This window comes from Colletotrichum abscissum (genome assembly GCF_030869225.1).
Source record: "Colletotrichum abscissum strain IMI 504890 chromosome Unknown Scaffold_32.1, whole genome shotgun sequence".
NCBI classification, from domain to species: domain Eukaryota; kingdom Fungi; phylum Ascomycota; class Sordariomycetes; order Glomerellales; family Glomerellaceae; genus Colletotrichum; species Colletotrichum abscissum.
The window spans coordinates 534,392-552,506 of record NW_026850232.1 but is presented as its reverse complement, the minus strand read 5'-3'; the positions used below and the strand labels follow the sequence as shown (position 1 = coordinate 552,506).

General features: G+C 52.1%; 7 protein-coding genes across 7 annotated transcripts; 2 read left to right on the top strand and 5 right to left on the bottom strand.

The window, feature by feature from the left end:
* Positions 1-636: 636 nt before the first annotated feature.
* Positions 637-2,465, bottom strand: CABS01_11708 (major facilitator superfamily transporter; the record flags this gene model as incomplete). Its single annotated transcript, XM_060545062.1, has 2 exons — positions 637-1,823; positions 2,018-2,465. The coding sequence occupies 2 exons, from the start codon at positions 2,463-2,465 to the stop codon at positions 637-639; spliced, it is 1,635 nt and encodes a 544-aa protein (XP_060397477.1).
* A 791-nt stretch (positions 2,466-3,256) lies between these two features.
* On the top strand, positions 3,257-4,420 carry CABS01_11707 (NADH:flavin oxidoreductase/NADH oxidase; the record flags this gene model as incomplete). Its single annotated transcript, XM_060545061.1, has 2 exons — positions 3,257-3,377; positions 3,435-4,420. The coding sequence occupies 2 exons, from the start codon at positions 3,257-3,259 to the stop codon at positions 4,418-4,420; spliced, it is 1,107 nt and encodes a 368-aa protein (XP_060397476.1).
* Positions 4,421-4,666: 246 nt separating this feature from the next.
* CABS01_11706 (uncharacterized protein) lies at positions 4,667-5,566 on the bottom strand (the record flags this gene model as incomplete). Its single annotated transcript, XM_060545060.1, has 1 exon — positions 4,667-5,566. One exon carries the CDS (start codon positions 5,564-5,566, stop codon positions 4,667-4,669), a length of 900 nt encoding a protein of 299 aa, XP_060397475.1.
* Positions 5,567-6,767: 1,201 nt separating this feature from the next.
* CABS01_11705 (zinc-binding dehydrogenase) lies at positions 6,768-7,885 on the bottom strand (the record flags this gene model as incomplete). The annotated part of the gene is made up of 2 exons (XM_060545059.1): positions 6,768-7,633; positions 7,705-7,885. 2 exons carry the CDS (start codon positions 7,883-7,885, stop codon positions 6,768-6,770), a joined length of 1,047 nt encoding a protein of 348 aa, XP_060397474.1.
* A 2,574-nt stretch (positions 7,886-10,459) lies between these two features.
* On the bottom strand, positions 10,460-11,359 carry CABS01_11704 (uncharacterized protein; the record flags this gene model as incomplete). The annotated part of the gene is made up of 3 exons (XM_060545058.1): positions 10,460-10,527; positions 10,628-11,197; positions 11,332-11,359. The coding sequence occupies 3 exons, from the start codon at positions 11,357-11,359 to the stop codon at positions 10,460-10,462; spliced, it is 666 nt and encodes a 221-aa protein (XP_060397473.1).
* Positions 11,360-13,288: 1,929 nt separating this feature from the next.
* On the top strand, positions 13,289-14,410 carry CABS01_11703 (uncharacterized protein; the record flags this gene model as incomplete). The annotated part of the gene is made up of 1 exon (XM_060545057.1): positions 13,289-14,410. The coding sequence occupies one exon, from the start codon at positions 13,289-13,291 to the stop codon at positions 14,408-14,410; it is 1,122 nt and encodes a 373-aa protein (XP_060397472.1).
* An 891-nt stretch (positions 14,411-15,301) lies between these two features.
* On the bottom strand, positions 15,302-16,315 carry CABS01_11702 (glycosyl hydrolase family 11; the record flags this gene model as incomplete). The annotated part of the gene is made up of 4 exons (XM_060545056.1): positions 15,302-15,412; positions 15,472-15,858; positions 15,912-15,996; positions 16,065-16,315. 4 exons carry the CDS (start codon positions 16,313-16,315, stop codon positions 15,302-15,304), a joined length of 834 nt encoding a protein of 277 aa, XP_060397471.1.
* Between the last annotated feature and the right edge of the window lie 1,800 nt (positions 16,316-18,115).

The following is an 18,115-nucleotide window of genomic DNA, read 5'->3' as shown; positions in this document are numbered from 1 at the left end:
AGAGCTGATGCCTTCATTCCCCAGCTTGTTGCAGCGTGCAGCGCGTTATCACATCGCCCTCGCGCGCACACACATCTCTTGGGGTCTGGAGGATGCAAGGATGTAAGCTGTTGGAGGCGTTACATTCAGCAGGGATGGTCGCCCTCCATCGGATGACATCAAACCGTTGGAGTACTTCGGAGATTTCTGTCGACCCAGGGGTGGTGATAAGGCGCGGGGTTGTCGACGGGGTATCGTTGGCTGTGGGGATTGTTGATAACAAGATTGATCAAGGGGCATGAGGGGATGCATGTTGATGTAATGCCCAGGCCTGTCTCTGACCGGAGTCTTGACCGGGGATAGCTTGAAAGGACGGCAAGTTTAGCATTGAGTTGCGGGATGGGAGTCGGGCTGACTTCCGCTACTCCGCGATGAGATGCTCGGCAAGTCAATCGGATATCCGCACGCACCCTAAGGAACTCTATGAGAAACCTTGAGCTTGTTGTAATGTGAAGAGTCTTTCCAACACCTCCCTATGCAAGATCGCACATGAATCAAATCCGCCAAATGCCACTGATGCCACGACACTTACCCATTGCCGTGTTCTTCTGAATGCCTAATGCCTTATGCAAACGTATCATCAAGTTATCCATGCCCCTAGTTCTCAGTGGCCTTCTCTTGGTCACTCATCGGAGCATCCTCCGACGCCCCCTTCGGACCCTCCGAAGGCTCTTCAGACGGCGCAGCTTTCTTCGCCTTCAACCCCGTGTTTCCAACCCCAAGAGTCAACACGAGACTCAACCCAGAGCAAATAACATAATACACAAAAATATAATGCAAACCCTTCATATACGCCTCCAAAATCACGGTCTTCTCCGCGTCCGAAAACCCCTTTTGGTCCAAGGTATATGTCGACGAAGTCAGTTCCGCAATCACCGCATCGGAAACAAAGTCTTTCCCGTGAAGATCCCGTCTCAGCGTGTTGGAGAGTATAACTCCCGAAATCACGAGCCCGAACGCGCCTCCAATAGTGCGGATGAAGTTTCGCAACCCTGTCGTGACGGCCCGGTCTTCAGCGCGGGAGTTGGCATACATGCCCACCAGCGTAGGCTGCAACGTCAAGCCTATCCCCGCGCCCATGACCACGAGGATCGGGATCAGCTTTCCTAGACCTGTATCGCGGTTAAAGAGGATAGTGAGCCCATTCCCCAACGTCCAGAGGAAGAATCCTGCGAGGATGCAGGGCATGTAGCGTCCCACTCGCAGCATGTACTGCCCAGACAGTATAGACAGCCCCGAAGTCGTGATGATGACGGGGAGGATCAGCGCCCCGGAAACAAGGGGCTCATAGTTGAGAATAGACTGGAAGTATATAGGTAGGTAAAACAAGTTACCAAAGTACGCCTGGCCCATGAGGAACGTCTGCCCAAATAACGCACTGCAGTGCGGCGCCTGGTACAATCGCAAAGGCATGATGGGGAGCTTCGCCAGCTTCCACTCGTAGAGCACAAAGAGGACGGCCAACACAGCGCCCACAACGACTCCAGCGATGACGAACGGTGAGGACCAAGGGTACGTCACGCCGCCTCCAGATAGTGGGATGAGCAGAAGCAGCGTCGAGGCCATGTTGAGCGCGATGCCGCCGTAGTCAATTTTGTTGACCTTTTCTCTGTAGTTTCCGGGTCGGTGCTTCAACGGGAGACAGAAGAGGATCGTGACGGCGGCCGGGGCACTGATGATGGGGACCATCCAGAAGACCCATCGCCATGTCGATTCTTGAACAACTGCGCCGCCTACAAAAGGGCCGACACCGTTTGCGAGGGCGAGGACGGCGCCTAGAACACCTGAGTTGCGTGTTAATTCCAGTCAAAATTAGTGAAAGAGATCAAGACTTTGAACTTGCCCTGATATTTCCCCCGATTCTCCAACGTCGTGATGTCACTCACAATAATCATAACAATACTATTAATCCCACCCCCTCCAATCCCAGCAACAGCCCGAAACGCAAAAAGCTGCTCCTTCGTCCTCGAAAACCCACAAAGCATATCCCCAACAGCCATCAACACCAAACAAATCATCAACAAATTCTTTCGGCCAAAGATATCAGATAACCGCCCATTGATGAGCTGGAACGCCGTCGACGCGATCAGAAAGGACGTCCCGATCCACGAGGTGGCCGTCCCTGTGTCGAGATCCTCCGCGATGGCGGGCACGGCGGTCGAGACGCTGGTCTGATCGATGAAGGAGACGAAGAGGCAGACGGAGAGGGCGGAGAAGGCGAGGAGCATGCGTTTGCGGGACATTGTGTTGCGTTGGCCGCCTATGCTTTCTGCGTCGGTGTCGTCTTTGGGTCGGGGGTGCCCGACCGAAACTGCTTGGTTGCTGACATCTTCGTCGCTGGAGGGTGAAGGCGAGCGTAGCATCTGTTGTGATGGATGCGTTTGTGAGATCTGCTTGGCTTCGGTGATGGGTGCATCTTCCTTCATCTTGATAACCTCAACCTTGATCTGTAGGTTGTGAAATCCCTAAGAAAAGGTCTTGGCTCGAAATACAGTCCAAGAAATGTCGACGAAGTCACAACTCTAGACGGATCTCCCAAACTTCGGTGCCGAGTCGCCGGTTCTCACTTCCCCGGGAGGGTCTGGGGTTAGCATCGGACGCACCCGACCAAATGACTTGCCTGCCGGGAGTCCATTGCGTCAATCGCAATTGATCCGTTCACCAGAAATCCTCAACGACTCTCCCATTCTGGCTCGAATGTGGGCGATCCACCCTGGATATGTCGGCACAGGGGCAGGCGAGGATTGGGTGGCCGTCGTCGCCGATCGCACGTCCGACTTTCTTTGTCGGCACGTTTTGTGCCGATACGCATCCGCAGTGTCGGCTGTGTTCTGTTTCTGAAAGGCCTTCCAGTCTTCTAGGCCCCGGATGTTCTCCCGGGTGTGCGCTGGGCTTATGTGGGCCACATCAAGGCCAGCGTTGTGAAAATAATCCCTTCGTGTCGGTGTCGATGAGGATTCAACTCTGCTAAAGGCTGCTGGAGACGATGTTGATGATTGCGATGGGCGAGCAAGGCGCGGAAGTCGACTCGGCTTTCATCGGCATGAGTGTCAGAGAGAATGGACTGGGATCAGTTGCGCTAGCCAAGGTGTCGATGACGGGATACTGCTACGTCTTTGATTTTAGACTCTTCCATCGCATCTACCTTATTTTGACTTGTCATGATAGCTTCAAAACTTTAACTGCATCTAGTCGATTTCATCTACATCAGCTAGTCATGTCAAAGCTATTCACCCCGTTGAATATAGGGCCTATCCAGCTCTCTGATCGACTAGCCCTGGCGCCGCTGACAAGGTACCGCGCAGACGATGAATGGACACCGACTCCAATGATGGAGGGTCAGCATACAGCCCCATCGTTTCTCACCTCGTTCACTGTCTGACGTTTGAGGGCAGAGTATTATGCCCAGAGAGGCTGCGTACCGGGGACTCTGCTCATCTCTGAGGGAACCCTCATCTCGTACCGCACCGCTGGTCGTCATAACGTCCCCAGCATCTGGAATGAAGCGCATATTGCTGGCTGGAAGAAGGTTACAGATGCCGTGCACGCCAAGGGCTCGTTCATCTACTGCCAACTCTGGCACCTCGGTCGGGGTGGCAGAGCTGAAGTCCTCGAATCCCTCGGGCTACATCTCGAGTCCTCAAGTGCGATACCCGTAGCCGACGGCGCTGCTACCCCTCTGGAAATGAGCGAAAGCGACATACAGCAAGTCATCGAGGACTACGCGACCGCCGCGCGCAACGCTCTCGAAGCCGGCTTCGACGGGGTAGAGATCCACGGCGCCAATGGGTATCTCCCAGATCAATTCCTCCAAGATACCTGCAATAAGCGAACCGACGGCTGGGGCGGCAGCATCGAGAAGCGTGCTCGGTTCCATATCGAAGTGACAAAGGCTGTCGTCAATGCCGTCGGCGCCGATAGGGTGGCCGTTCGTCTCAGTCCGTACAGTGATTTTCAGGGCATGCTCATGGACGACCCAGACCCGACCTTTGAATACTTGGTCAAGCAACTGAAGTCTCTGGGGCTTGCGTATCTCCATCTCATTGAAGCTCGCATCAGTGGTAATGATGACACCGATTGTGGTGGACAGCGGACGGTGCGCTGGTTGATTGAGCTCTGGGACAACGCGAGCCCAGTCTTGCTTGCTGGTGGGCTGAATGCCCAGTCTGCAAAGGCAGCTGTGGACGAAACGTACAAGAAGTACGATGTTGCTGTTGTCTTTGGGCGGTACTTTATCTCAAATCCCGATCTCGTCTTCCGCATCAAGGAGGGTATTGAGCTGGACAAGTACGAGCGGACGTACTTTTATACCCCAAAGCTGCCAACTGGATACATCGACTACCCTTTCTGCCCTCAATTTCATTTAAGTGCCAGGAGTTGATGCTGCATCGCGACTTCGGATAGACACGGCGGGATGGTAGGAAATATGAACCGGGTATCTTTGCCTAGATATGAACAAATGCGAAAGTTTTGTATGAATTACATTACGCCATTATTCAGAGCTGTCGTATCTAGTCCGCGTCAATCGTACACAGTGTAGACGTTCTCCAGTGGTGTCTGCGTAAAGGACCTCAGCCACGCATGACTAGGTCTGGCTTGTGGCACCACCCCGGATCTTCATCGTCGCTCATTCTTCGCTTACAGTCCCAAGTCGATGCTGCGAGCCAAATCTGTTCTTCGTCCGCAGTAGAAGACTCTTACTGGACCGGCTCTTCAAGCCATCATCATCACTACTCCCCGAGCCGTCGCTTCTGGTCGATCGAAGTTCAAAGGAGCTGGCTACTCTCCTAATCTTGTCTTTCAGCATGCGCAACGAGCCTCGCTTCTTGAGCGCGACAGGCTGCGGTGCTGTATCAACGACAGAGAGGGCGTTACCAAGCGACTGACTTCGAGCGTGGCCGGAGTGGTGAGCCGTGGCTATCGGATCCAACTCCAGGGGTTTTGACGACAGGACAGACACTGACGCTGCGCGACGAACATGCTTTTTAGGGTAGAACATGCTCAAGCTTGATTTGGATCTTTGCGGCTGAGCTGATAATGACGAGACTGTCGTGATCGTGCCCAAGTTGGCATGAGTGATGGCGGGGTTCGTCCGCTGTTGCGCAGCTTGCAGGAAAAGGTTGGGCTGGCTTTTCGTCTGCTGAGCAGCCAGCCTCTGAGAGGGAACCGAAGCTTTTCCGAGAGTGTTCCTTGCTATTGGACCCCCAAGCGTAGTTCTACGGCTACCGGATGATAATCCATTTGTGTTCGCTGTCGGTGTCGACTTCGTGCGGGTATGTGTCCGTTGCCGTTCGGAGCCTGTCGATAGTTTGAATTCTCGTTGCGGATGTAGCGGCTCCTCGCCGATTTCGACCGCGGCAGGCGTATCATCGATCTCGAATCGTCTCCCGGGGCGCCGTTTGGCCCGTAATTTCTTGAGATACTCCTCCGATGTCACTTCGCGGAAATTCATCTCGGCTGCGGCTCGTTCGGCTCGTCGTTTTGCCTGCCTGTGGAGGTGGGCAGCTTCTTCTGAAGACAAAGCCATCGTGGAGGTTGGACAGTAAGGACCTTGACTTGAAGGATATGTACGTCGGGTTGGGTCGTGGGCTTCGCAAGCTCCGACTAGGGATACGTCGAGGATGTGTTGTAGCGTATCATGGACTCGTGTTCGACTTTCTTTGTTGTGTTCGAGTTCTCGGTTTGCAAAAAAGCATTCTTGTTTTTTGTGTCTCCAATCGTCCCGTCCTTGTTAAACGGCCGTCTCCCGATGCGTGGGAGTTATCACTTCCATTTACTCGAGGCTGGGCGCATTCCAGAGGTGAAGAAGTTCGAGTGGATCTGGAGTGGAATGTCTCGCTTCGAGGCACGCAGACCTGGCGGGGGGGTGGTCGGTCACGGTAAGAACGCTACAGGAAGCGTGAGAAATAGAGCTTTTCAAAGCCTGAAACTCTAGTCGTAATCGCCGTCTCTGTTCGTCTAGGAATCGTACGAAGAGGGTTCGCTTCTCGCTACGTTGGGAATGCGCAGCCTCCTGAAAGGAAATTTACATGCGACGCCGTGGTGCTGGGGTCTTCTCCGTAAGCCTCCGAGCGAGCCGCGCCGGTGAATCCTTAAAAAAGAGGTGGTGCCTTGCAACTCAGAGAAGGAAATTGCAATGTGCCATGTCGACGTAGCGAGGCATGCAAACGTTTGGACTTCAAACAGGTGCTGCGAATATCTGCAAAGATCTGTCTGCGTGTGTTTGGAGCTGTGTCCGGGGCAACGTCGAGAAAGTCGATGGTTGAAGATGGGATGGCCCCGGCAGAAAGGAGGAGCTTGGGGCAGGTTGGCGATCACCGGTTGGTGATGGTGGCAGTAGCGGGTACCTTTGTGGACTGCACGGCTTACATCCATAACCCCTTATCTTTGCATGTTGAGTACTGGCATAGTCCCCGACACAACGATACCAGCCCTTTACTCAATGCTTCACCAACAGCAACGACATCGCCAACAAGATGATCGGGGTGATCATGTCTCTTATTCAGGTTCCGTCCTCCATATCTAGCTAGCGACACAAAAGCCTCAGCCTTTTGGGGGCCGCCGCTGAGAGCAAACAGGTCACCCAAAGCACCAGTACAGACAAAAGATATTTGTAATGTTTTCCAATTTGTTTGGCATGCCTTTCTATATGTGCCAGTATCTGGTCATTATGCATAAAATTACAGTGTCATCAAATCATTCCTCAGAGATCTTGGCTCGGGATTCCTTTACAACTTGGCCGCATCTTTGGGGTTCTTGATCTCGACAATCAGCTTGCCCGTGTTGATGCCCTTGTACAAGTCGACGAGACCCTGCTCCGCCGCCTTCAGACCGCCCTTGACGACCGTCTCCTTGCGCTTGATCTTGCCCTCCTCAAGCCACTGCGCAAGCTCCTTGCGCGCCTGGCCGTACTCCTGCACAAAGTCGAAGACGATGAAGCCCTGCATCTTGATGCGCATGGTGATGATGTTGGCGTAGTTCTTGGGGCCCTGCGGCGTCGCAGAGTTGTACTGGCTGATACCGCCGCACATGACGAAGCGCGAAAACTCCTTGGCACGCGCCAGCGCCATGTCGAGGATCTCGCCGCCGACGTTGTCAAAGTAGACGTTGATGAAGTCGGGCGTGGCCTCCTTGAACTTTTGCTTGAATTCGGGGTCCTTGTAGTTGAGCGCGACGTCGAAGCCGAGCTCTTCCGTCAACCACTTGCACTTATCGTCCGAGCCGGCGAGACCGACGACGCGCGCGCCCTTGAGCTTGGCGATCTGGCCGGCGACGCTGCCGGTGGCGCCCGCGGCGCCCGAGACGACGACGGTTTCGCCGGGCTTGGGGTCGCCGACGCGGAGCATGCCAAAGTAGGCCGTCAGGGCGGTCATGCCGATGCCGGAGAGGTAGTCGATGGGCTGGGAGACGGCGGGGAAGGAGGAGACGGGCTCGACGCGGCTGTCGTGGACGACGCTGTACTCGGCCCAGCCGCCGAAGGAGGGGAGGACGTCGCCCTCCTTGGCCTTGGAGGACTTGGAGGCCAGGACGCGGCCGACGGTGGCGCCGCGCATGACTTCGCCGATTTGGACGGGAGGGAGGTAGGAGCGGCGGTCTAGATGGAAGTTTGATTAGCACTTGTCCCCGCGAAGATGATCATGGCAGAGTGTAAAGGTCTCGACATACCGTTCAACCAGCCACGCATGGCGGGGTCAAGGGAGAGGTACCAGTTCTCGATGAGGATCTCGCCATCCTTGAGGTCTTCAGCCTTGGGGATCGGCTTCTGCTCAGTCTTGAAGGTCTTGCCAGGGATGATCTCGGCCGTGGGACGCTCGGCCAGCACGACGGAAAGGTTTTGTTGCGACATTTTGGATATGATGTTGTGTGGAAAGAGGAAAGGGTATCAAGGAAGACGAATGGTATGTATTTGAGATTATAAGCAAACACCACAGGATACGAGACAACTGATTCACAGAGCCTTTCCAAGTCGGAGGTAGAGGAGCAGAGGGAGCTCTTTTAGTAGTCGGGTCATCCAGTCTATTTCGCAAACTCTGAAATCGCCCGTTTGCTTTCGTGTCCCACGTTTCCTCCGCCGCTTTCGCGGATTACACTTACCCCTCCAAGCTTCATGGCCGCGGTCAAGCGTGCGGTGCCAGCGGTGGACGCTTGGTGCGTGAGTCGCTTGCACCGAGTTTTTGCCTTTGGCTCATGTCATGACTTCATGCCCCGCGCCGGAGCAGGATGACCAAGACGGGACATTGGCCCGCACAAGCTCCGAAGGACTCGACGAGCTGGCGAACGATCGAGGAATGTTCTCCGGCGCACGGAGCATGGGCTAGTAGGGATGGGGCCTGGAGGCTCTCTTTTTTTTTTTTTTTTTTCCTCTGCCTTTCACTTTGCTTTGTGTCTGTCCCCTTTTTCGAACAGTCGACGCACCACACGGTGATACGGTACCACAGTACCACGGGCACACAGATTGTCTACCTAGCAGACTTTCGGATGCAGAGTGGTGGATGGATAACCCAAGATGGGTGTGTGGGTGTGGCGTGTGGCCGATTTCCCCGGAGTGGCCGCCCGAACAACAAATGGAGTCGGAGGGTCTTTTCCCACCGGACGTTTTCTTCATATGGGTTAAGGAGGGGCTGGCGGGCTGCGGGCAACGCGCGACCCTAGCTAGACTGCTTCTGCTCCGAGGGGCAGGACACAAGGTCGATACTCGATATGAAGGTGGCAGGTCGCAGACCCTCTCGCTCCAGGAGTATAGGAAGATTTCCGTACCAAAAGGCGGCGGATTACTGCGTCTGCAATGTCTGCATCTGCGTCCGCGTCTGCGCCTCGTCTCGTTCCCGTGGTGGAGCTAGATAAAATCGGGCATGACGACATGCCGAGGCTTGAGACAATGGCACCTCAACTTGTCATCTCTTGCTCAGCTCTGTGCATTGGGCCTATCAGATCTCTCATCCTGTCGGAAGCTCTGAAGACATGGCGGGACATTATCTCCCTTGAACTCTGGAGCCTTGGACGTCGGAGGATTCGAGAGGCACCACTGGACAACACGCAGGCGGCGTTGTCATCAACCCCTCGCCCATCGCTCGGTAGTGCAACTGACAGCTCTCAGGGTCCCCCGGAAGCGAAGCTGCAATGCTTGCGATTGCGGCCGATGCGACCATGCGGGAACGGGGACGTCGGGAACGGAGATGTGCTGGGGTGCTGGCCGTTGACCGTTCCATTGATGATCCCAAAAGGAGGGTCGCGGGGTGGGTTGAGTGTTCGAGAAGCGGGTTTGGGGCGGGCCAAGGATGTGCAATGCCGTCCGGGCTTAGAAATGCTGAAACTCAAAAGGTCCAGAGATAATCGGGATTATCATCCACCTCGTGTCGGGGCTGTCGGGGTTGAATCCTCGTTCCTGAATTCTCGCAGCTATCTGTATTCGTAATACTCCGTACGTGCAGATACTGGCGTGACTGCTGAGCTGTCTGTTTGGCTGGCACCGGACGCGCTACTAATCATCGCCAATCGAAAAAGGCCCTGCGAGTGCGAGATGGATGGAACATGGTGAGGTTGGGCGAGTCCCGATTGGACGCCGTCGCCGTCGTCCAAGGCGGCTTTGAAATGGGAGTGGGCGAGCCGAGGCAATTCGTGGGGAATGAATTCTGTGTGCCCTTTGCTTTTTTTGGCTTGACCGACGGTCGAAGCTCCCAATTCGGCCCCGTCCGGACCTGCAGTTCGGCCGGCCGGTGAATAATCCTTCCATGCAGTTCCAGATCGCCCAATCAGGCTGATGTGTCAGCGCCCCGCCTGAACCTCGGGACCCGTCAGTTTTCTGACCGAAGTTTACCGAGGAGTGCCCACAATCGCGACCTTGATGGCTCGGTCATTCTCGGTGAGACTCGGTGAGGTAAATCGCTCAGGGATATCGCATCGTGTTTCTTTGGGTTAATGTCGTAGTATTGAACGAAGCGCGTGCTTACTAGATGGAGCTAGTACGTAGAGAAGTGCTTGAACAGATGCACTGAAGCCATTTAGCAGATTATGGGATAGTATTGCCAAATGTAGTTGTATTAAGAAAGACCCTATGACATGTTGCTTACCTCCCTGGTCCGCCTAATTGACTGACCACTAACTTCGCAAGAAAATGTCAAGCAAATGACGCAGCTAATTTACATAGAAGTTTACACCCTTCTATTTGAAGCCCTTCGTGAGATAAATCAGATCCTTCTCATCAATCCTAGGCCAATCACTCATCGAGCTCTGCTTCTCTTTGAAGGTGTCAAGTTGATGCACGAACAGATTTCTGCAGCTCGAACAAATCTCGCGGAGGTTTTTCATACATGTCGCCTCAAGGAGCTTTATCAAGCAAGGTGTGAGGTGCCTATTTGTCCCCGAGATTTTGAGCTTCTTCAAGCTAAGAGGTGGCGTTTCTAGTAACAGGTACCCATTTTCATCGGGGGCCATGCACTTTGGGGTTCAAGTACCACATCTTGACAAAGATGAACCTCTTCAAGATTCCTAAAATGCCGAAGCGATCCGATAACATTCCTTTTTACAAGCTTCTCCTGCATGCACTGATTACGATTGCGGTAATACACATGCATCGGTGCGTACTGACCCTCCCACCCAAGCCATGGTCCGATAACCAAATGCTTCAGGGCTTTGGGTACCTTTATGCTGATTTGATCAACTATTTGACGTGGGGTGATCTCCAAATCGAGGTTCCAATTGTTACAACTCAGCTCTTGGATGATGCTACCCTCGGGGGACTCGTCCCGACTGAAGATGAAGACCTCCAGCGATCTGCAGCACTCAAGCAGAAGGCTGAAAGAAGTTGCGAAGATGAATCGGCAGTTTGTTAGCTTTAGGCGTCTGAGATGAACCAAGGTTGGGTAGCCGTGACAGGGCACGGGATCGTTGAAGAGCTTGAGTTGTGTGATGCCGTGAATATGAAGACTGGTGATATTCGGAAGCTTGCCAATCAGTTGACTGCCACCCCACGCGGAAGTAAGGTCAGTTGATACAGCCTGGCCTTCTGCAGAGCAAGCGCAGAGAAATCGGAGACTCTTGATCGACTTGTAGACAGGCCAGCCTTGGAAGCGGGGAAGTGAAGCTTGGCGTCCTTGAGACGAGTGAGAACCCTCGACGATGATGTCGAGCCTCTCGAAGTTTGGTAACGATGCCAATGCTCTCGGTATTGATGGGTGTAAGTCATTGGGGCAAACACAGTGGCGTTATCAGGGACAAAGCCATATACACCAAAGAAAGAGACTGGCCTCAACGTATCGAATGTCGGCCAAGGAGCCGCCCCTATGGGCCTACTGGATTTCACGCTGACGAACCAGGGCATCGTAGGTGATGGGATCCGAGAGGCGCTTGTGAAATAAGCTGAAAGTATGTCGCAAGTGTGGTGCGGCAAGGTACCGAAACGTTTTGCATGTCAAGCTTAAGTTCTCGAGGGCACCACGCCCGGCCACTGTAGGCTCGCAGCCGTGATCGCACGACTGGCAAGACTGGCACAGAGCGTAAATGATATGTTCCACGGTTTCGGATGAGAGGTTGAGGAGAGCTCGTGGTGTGATTTTATTGAGTGAGCTGAGCCTCGACCGCTTGAGTAGTATGTGTCTTGTGAGGTTTGTTCCATCTTGACGAATTGTGACTGTCGTTGATGTGTTCGAGTGTCAGGACTTCCAAGGGACTGTGTTACTCTCACTACAGTAGCTTTAGCGGCTTAGGAGATTTGAGGGAATCCTGGTGGTTTTTTATGACCAAGAGTGAAGTGAATATTTTTATTCAATCAGGAATGCTGCGGTGGAAGACCATGGTGGAAGGTTATCAATGATCTGAAAGTCATGTAGTCTCTGCGGAAAATCATGCATACCAAAGCCGTCTACGGAGAAACAGGTCAAACTCAATACTCGAGGTCATTGTTGTTTAGGCTTCCAAAACGTACGCAGGGTTAAGAGGCTCATACATGCACACACTTAGCGCAAATCTTATTCCTGCCATCTCCATTGAATACTCGCAGTATGCGTCTCAGCTTTTCGCCGCGGGGGTAGGCCCCGGTCCTGAAAGTGTCATGAAGCCACAAGTCGAGGATTTGTAGGTACCAAATGGGTTTAAGCTAACTTGCCTGCTGTTGCTACTATTCCTCATACCTCTTTCATTCCCGTTAAGACTTTTCCCTCCCAGTATAGTTGTTAGAGAAGCTATAAAAAATAGAAGATCAAGTACCCGGGTTATGAAAGAACCTACCGCCATACAGAGGGTTAAGAACCGAAACGGTAGTTAGCTGCTTGATCATCGCGACATTAACTCCGCGATTCCAAGTCGCTATTGCTTCCACGGAGCGGTCTAGTCCACGGGAAAGAGAAATCTCGTTACGTTGCTACGGCGCAGGGTCAATGGCTCATTGCGCGATATCTCCTTCGGACCACCTTGCACTTGAGTGGTAGGTCTCAAACATGTTCCGATTGAAGCTATCGTTCGTAAGTTGCTCGATGACTCGCTGCCTACTACATTAGTTTGCCAACATGATCGGACATCATGTCACTTTTCGTTCAATTGAGTCAGTATTTCCTTGAGATCGATCTATCTCCGATACGACTGACCTTTCACGAGCTGCGTATCGCCACAGAAATGAAGGAATCCAAATGAGAAGCAAACTTTGAACGTCAGGGTGTTTATTCTTTTGAATCTCTATAAAAAACTCCCCAGACTTTGGCAACCTCGTAATTCAAACCCCGACTGATAGCCGAGTCAACGCACAGCGGGCATCGTCTCAGGTTTACAATTTTTGGACTGATTCACCTGTAAATTTTCATTCACGCTTGTGAGCAGACAAGTTTCCTTATCGATTTCACCATTGTACCGCTGCCACGCTGTGCTTGTAAGTGTTATTTCTCGTACTGTTGACTAGCCAGCTCCAGGAGCTGTATTCAATTCAACCCTTCTATTACAGTCGCCTTTTGTCTCGCACCTCGCAAATCCTTGTTCCTCCCTCCCTCTTTTTCACCCAGATTTGTCTCGACCAGGCCCTGTGTTGCCTACCACAATACAGCTCTCTATTGAACGACCCGTCAGGATAGCCCTCACTTTCATTTCAGCCTGTTTGCCCGTCAATCGATCATCCTGTTCGCTTGACTATATTCGTCGTTAGTAACACAATAGTAGGCTTCGAATATAACTGGTATGGTACATTCATTCCGCAACCTCTTCAACTTTTACTCAAGGCTTGAATCGCCTACTGACAAACTTTAGCCTCCATAAGATCCTCGCAATGGGAAGAACCAGGGTGGAGACTGAACCTCAGAGTCGAGGCTTTCGATTTATGGACGACCTCCCATACGAGATCTTGAATGAGATTGGCCTTCATCTTCCCGCAAAGGATACTCTATCAATCATTCGGTGCTCGCGTAGATGTGCAGCTATTTTCGGATGGAGTCTTTACCACCTAGACTCACTCAATGGCCACCAGGCCCTCATCTGGGGTGCTAGAACCGGCCGACTGAGTGCCGTGAAGATGGCTATTGCTCACGGGGCAGGCCCCCTCAGTCCTGTCATTTATCCTGATTATGATGCTGAAGCTACTCTCCAGAGAGAGACTGCACTAAGTGTTGCAATCGAGAACAACAAGATCGAGGTTGCACGATATCTCCTCAAGGCCTGCCACTCAATCGAAAACGTCTGGGCTGAGAAGAGCTATCTTCTTCACTCAGTCAAGTGTCCCAAGCTCATGGAAGCCCTTCTCGCCGGAGGGTTTTCCAATGGAGTCAATACCTTGGGACAGCCAGATACGTGGAACAACGATGACGTGACCCCATTAGTTGCGGCTATTGAGCAAAAACATCCTGTCAGCACGATTCGCACACTGCTGAAGTTCGGGGCCGACCCCAATTCGAAGAACGTTTCTTCAATGCGCCCGAATGTGTCTGCTTTTCATATTGGACTCCGGAGCGATCAAGCTCCAGTGGTAAAGACACTGATAGAGCACAATGCAGATGTAAACGAGGCCGATGGACCGGAACCGTGGTCGAAAACTCCTCTAGGTACCGTTCTTCAACAGGCCCGTTCGTTCTGCGATGAGATCGTAGCCTTACTTTTGCGCCATGGAGCTGATCCAAACCTGTCCACACGAGAACCCGGCGCTGGAGCGAACCCCATCATGCTCGCTACCTCGCCAGACGTCCTGCCTAAGACGTTTGCACGTCTCCTCGCCAAAGGTGCTCACGTTGATGAAAGAGTACAATTCGAACTTGAGCAGGTACTTCGGTCAACGAAAAGCGATGTCCTGCGGTGGGGCTCCACGTTTCCCGGTCAGGCTTGGCGGAACACAGATCATAAGCTTCAAATACTTTGTCAACATAGTGAAGGTCTGCTAGAACAGACTCATTGGATCTAGACTGGCCACGACAAAGTAAAATAGCTAGCAACACAAGACCTCACGGCCAGCATGTAATGCGACGATACAGGCAAGAATGAGGATAGTATGCCCATCTGAGAGTAAGGTCTGAGGATTGTAAGGTTTGGTGCTTTCTGGCAAGTGGCAATACTGCTTCTTTCCGGTGTGGCCTGTCATAAGGTAGACAATGACGGAGGTAGTGCCAGGAGACGACATCTCGTAGCTTACAAATCCAGACGACTTGTTGCCTCATCAATTGTCTGTAAGGTTCAAAGTCAGTCCGCAGATAGATACCTCGGGCTGTTGTTATACGAGATCTTTCGGTGTTTGTCTGCCCCTGCCCCAGTCCCGTCCCGCAGGCCGGCCTATTCCTGCATCTTGCGATGCCGCAATTTTCTTGTTCTCTTCTCTTATATTTCCTTTTTATTTGGCTGGCCGTAAATGATGGTGTATTAACTCTACTGCGCTGCTTTTAATCGAAGTCCTTACAACGGCTGTGTTCTCTACATACCTATTGTGATATACCAGTACCTTATATGACATGTCAAGAGGTTGAATTGTACGACGCTACAGGTATCCAAGGTATGTGTCATTGGTGACATCATGAGATGAATTGGAACCACATCTGTTGCGCAAACACCCATGCAGGACAGACGTATAGGTAAATATCAATACAAGCTAATGACTACACGTATTTCCCCCCCCTTCCAAATTTGATGCCAAATAGAGAAAGGTCACGACTTAGGTCCGCACTTTGACATATTCAATCAAACGCATTATTTTCTTGAGACACCGGAACACGGTTCATTGAGGACTTCTCCATGGTCTTAGCCTGTGCTCTAAGTAAGATGGCATGCCTTTCAGGGCATTCTCATTCCTAAGTCCTAGACTTTACAGGCACTGGGAGTACCACTGGTTCGACGCCTGGCACGTGGACCCAGATTGGCAGCAAGTCGGTCCAGTAAAGCCAGATCCTCCGCATTGAGCCCATTTTGCAGCACACTAGCAAGGGGATAATACATCAGTAAAAGACGACTAGGGGTAAAGAGATGGGACCTCACAGTTCCATCACCACCGCTGCTGGGCGGAGGGCTGGTCACAGGCGGGCTTGTGCCGCCGCCACCAGCATCTGATGCACCGACAGTGATTGTAGAAGAGCCGCTGCTGAAGTATCCTTCCGTGGCAACGATCATGTAGTCGTGAGTGCCGAGGTTCAGGCCTACCTGAGCCCAGGCATTGAAGTGATTGCCGGTCGTGACTGTTCCGCCCACGCGTTTCGTCTGGCGGACGGACCAATACTGCTGAAAGGTCTTTGTGCCGTCGATGGAGGGGGCATTGGTTCGCGTGCTAACGTAGATGTCGTAGGTTCCACCATCACTGGTGACGGTTCCCTTCTTGGTAGCGCCGCTGGAAGGGTTGTAGGTACCGAAGGACTCGACGATGTAGTACTGCGTAGGAAGTTTAGCAGATGTTGGGTTGGGTCTGGAAATGTCAGGCAAACCTCTATCAGGGGGTTTCTAGTCCAGCCATAGATCGCGAGGTAGCTGTTGCCGTTCGGGTTATAGCTGCCGGAATACGTGATAGTTCTGAAAGGTAGGGTTTCTGTCAGAGACGTGCTCAAAACTCAGCCTGGGTAGGAATCGGACGATTGTACCTCGGTCCACCAGGATTCCAGCCTTTACCTCCGACAAAGTTGCCGCCAGTTTGCCAGACCACGCTGTATTGGCCACCTGCACCATTGGTGTAAGTAACTTGGGATCCACCGTCAGTCCACCAGGAGTAATAGTAGCCGTTGTGCGTTCCAGTAGACGAAGGAGTTGACTGGCGCCTCATCAGCTCTCCAGGAGCAGAGAGAACACCGGCCACGGAGGCGAAAGCCAGAATAAGTGAGTTGAAAGTGACCATGATGACTTGATTGCTGCTGTGTTGTTTGTCATTCCTGCTGTTCACGACCTAGGCAAAGGCGAAGTCTGTGGCTTTATATCTGTAGCATATTGCGCCTAGTCTCGATTTCGGTCCACCAAAGCGACTTAAGAACGCCGAATGTAACACACACTTCCTTCCAAAAATTGGTACTGGTGCCGCCGCGCCAATGAGTTAAAGTCATGTACCCCTAAAAACCGATCGGTCCCCGTCCTTGGGTTCCAGACGGGTGCAATGTCACTTCGTTCCATCTCAAGTTTCTTAGACTTCACCCGGAACCAGGTCCTTGGCGTCGGTCCCAGTGCAAGTTAATCAACCTGGTTGAATACCTTTCATCAGTCCAAGTCTGTTCCAAGAACTTCGTGCTGGTTTGTGGTTTTCCATCAATACCATGCAGGCGTTTCTCCCATTTCTTTGTAGCTCTCTGCTACTGTATGGGAAATGTCGATGAAGATTCTAGCATGATCAAGTCCGCAAAGTACCTTGGTGAAGTGTACCTGAACAAAGCCTAGGTATGACATGTTGCGGTGTTGTATCAGCACCTCTAAAAGGGGTTGAAAAATGAAGTCGGAATATCTAGACCGTGTCTAAATGCTAACATCTTTGAGCTTCTTAGGATTTCTGGGTTGATTAATATGGCAATAGCGATTTACCCGGCGGCAAAAGGGTGAGAGAGGCCGCTTGGTCGACATTTCCCGTCTAGCCTCCCGAACTGTGGGGGGCCTCAAAACAGCCGGACATAGGCCACACGACGTGCAGTAACACTGAGACAACTACATTGTATCAGACCTTGGTCTCTACAAAGCCTTGAATCCGAACATCAGGTACCCTTCACGATGCTTTTACTCGGTAAGTACCACGGAGCATCGCTGATAACCTCCGCTTCTAGTTTGGGCTAGTGGCACAGTGGCGTATTAGGTTCTGAGGAAGTCTTGCTCTGTTTCAAATTACCCGGTAATATAGTACCATTCAATGCCATTCTATCGATCTCTCAATCTCTCAATAGAGGAATAATAGAGGAATGGAGACATCTCGGCCTATTTGCTATGAGACCGGTAGAAGAAGCCGGTCTTTCGGGTCCGAGACCGTGTGGAGCCGAACATCCACCTCGGCGAAGATCCTGCCCGTGTCAAACCCGGGAATACACTCCGCTCCGAAGGAATAGAAAAACAGAGGTTTGCTAAAGGTGGCCAATGTCAGACCACGGCTAGAAATTGCGATATTACAATTTCAAGCTCGAGGAATGTGAGAAAGCATTTTCTTTGCTCCCATTCGCATGTTCAGTTTCAAATTGACGTCTAAATTTACAGGAGTAATAGCTCAGCTCGTGTACCCTCCTTGGCTGAGAAAGAAATCTCGCACAAGTCCTTGGTCATTTTTCGCGTGATCGACTGGACCAACTGCAAGCATACGAATACGTTCTGGGAATGTCCAAAGTATGACCCTCAGTAAAAGATAAATGCATGTATAAGTATACCATGGTGTAGTCTGTCCTTTAGACTTTTGGTATGCTTGTCCATTCCGCATCCTCACAATCACACGCCAGCTACGATACCAGCTTGATTCTTCTACGTCAAGTGAAGTATGCCCTGACTTGTGCAAATCGGTCAGGTTGGATGCTTGTAGCGCGTCAGGTTTGAGACCAACGGTCTAGCCCTTGAGAGTGCATGCGCTGGGAGGATTGCTTTCACGAATGGCAGGCTGCCGGAAAGTGGTTTCCGACCCACACAATGATTATAAAACCTTCCTCTCATCTTCCACAGTGAACAGTGTGCTGAAACA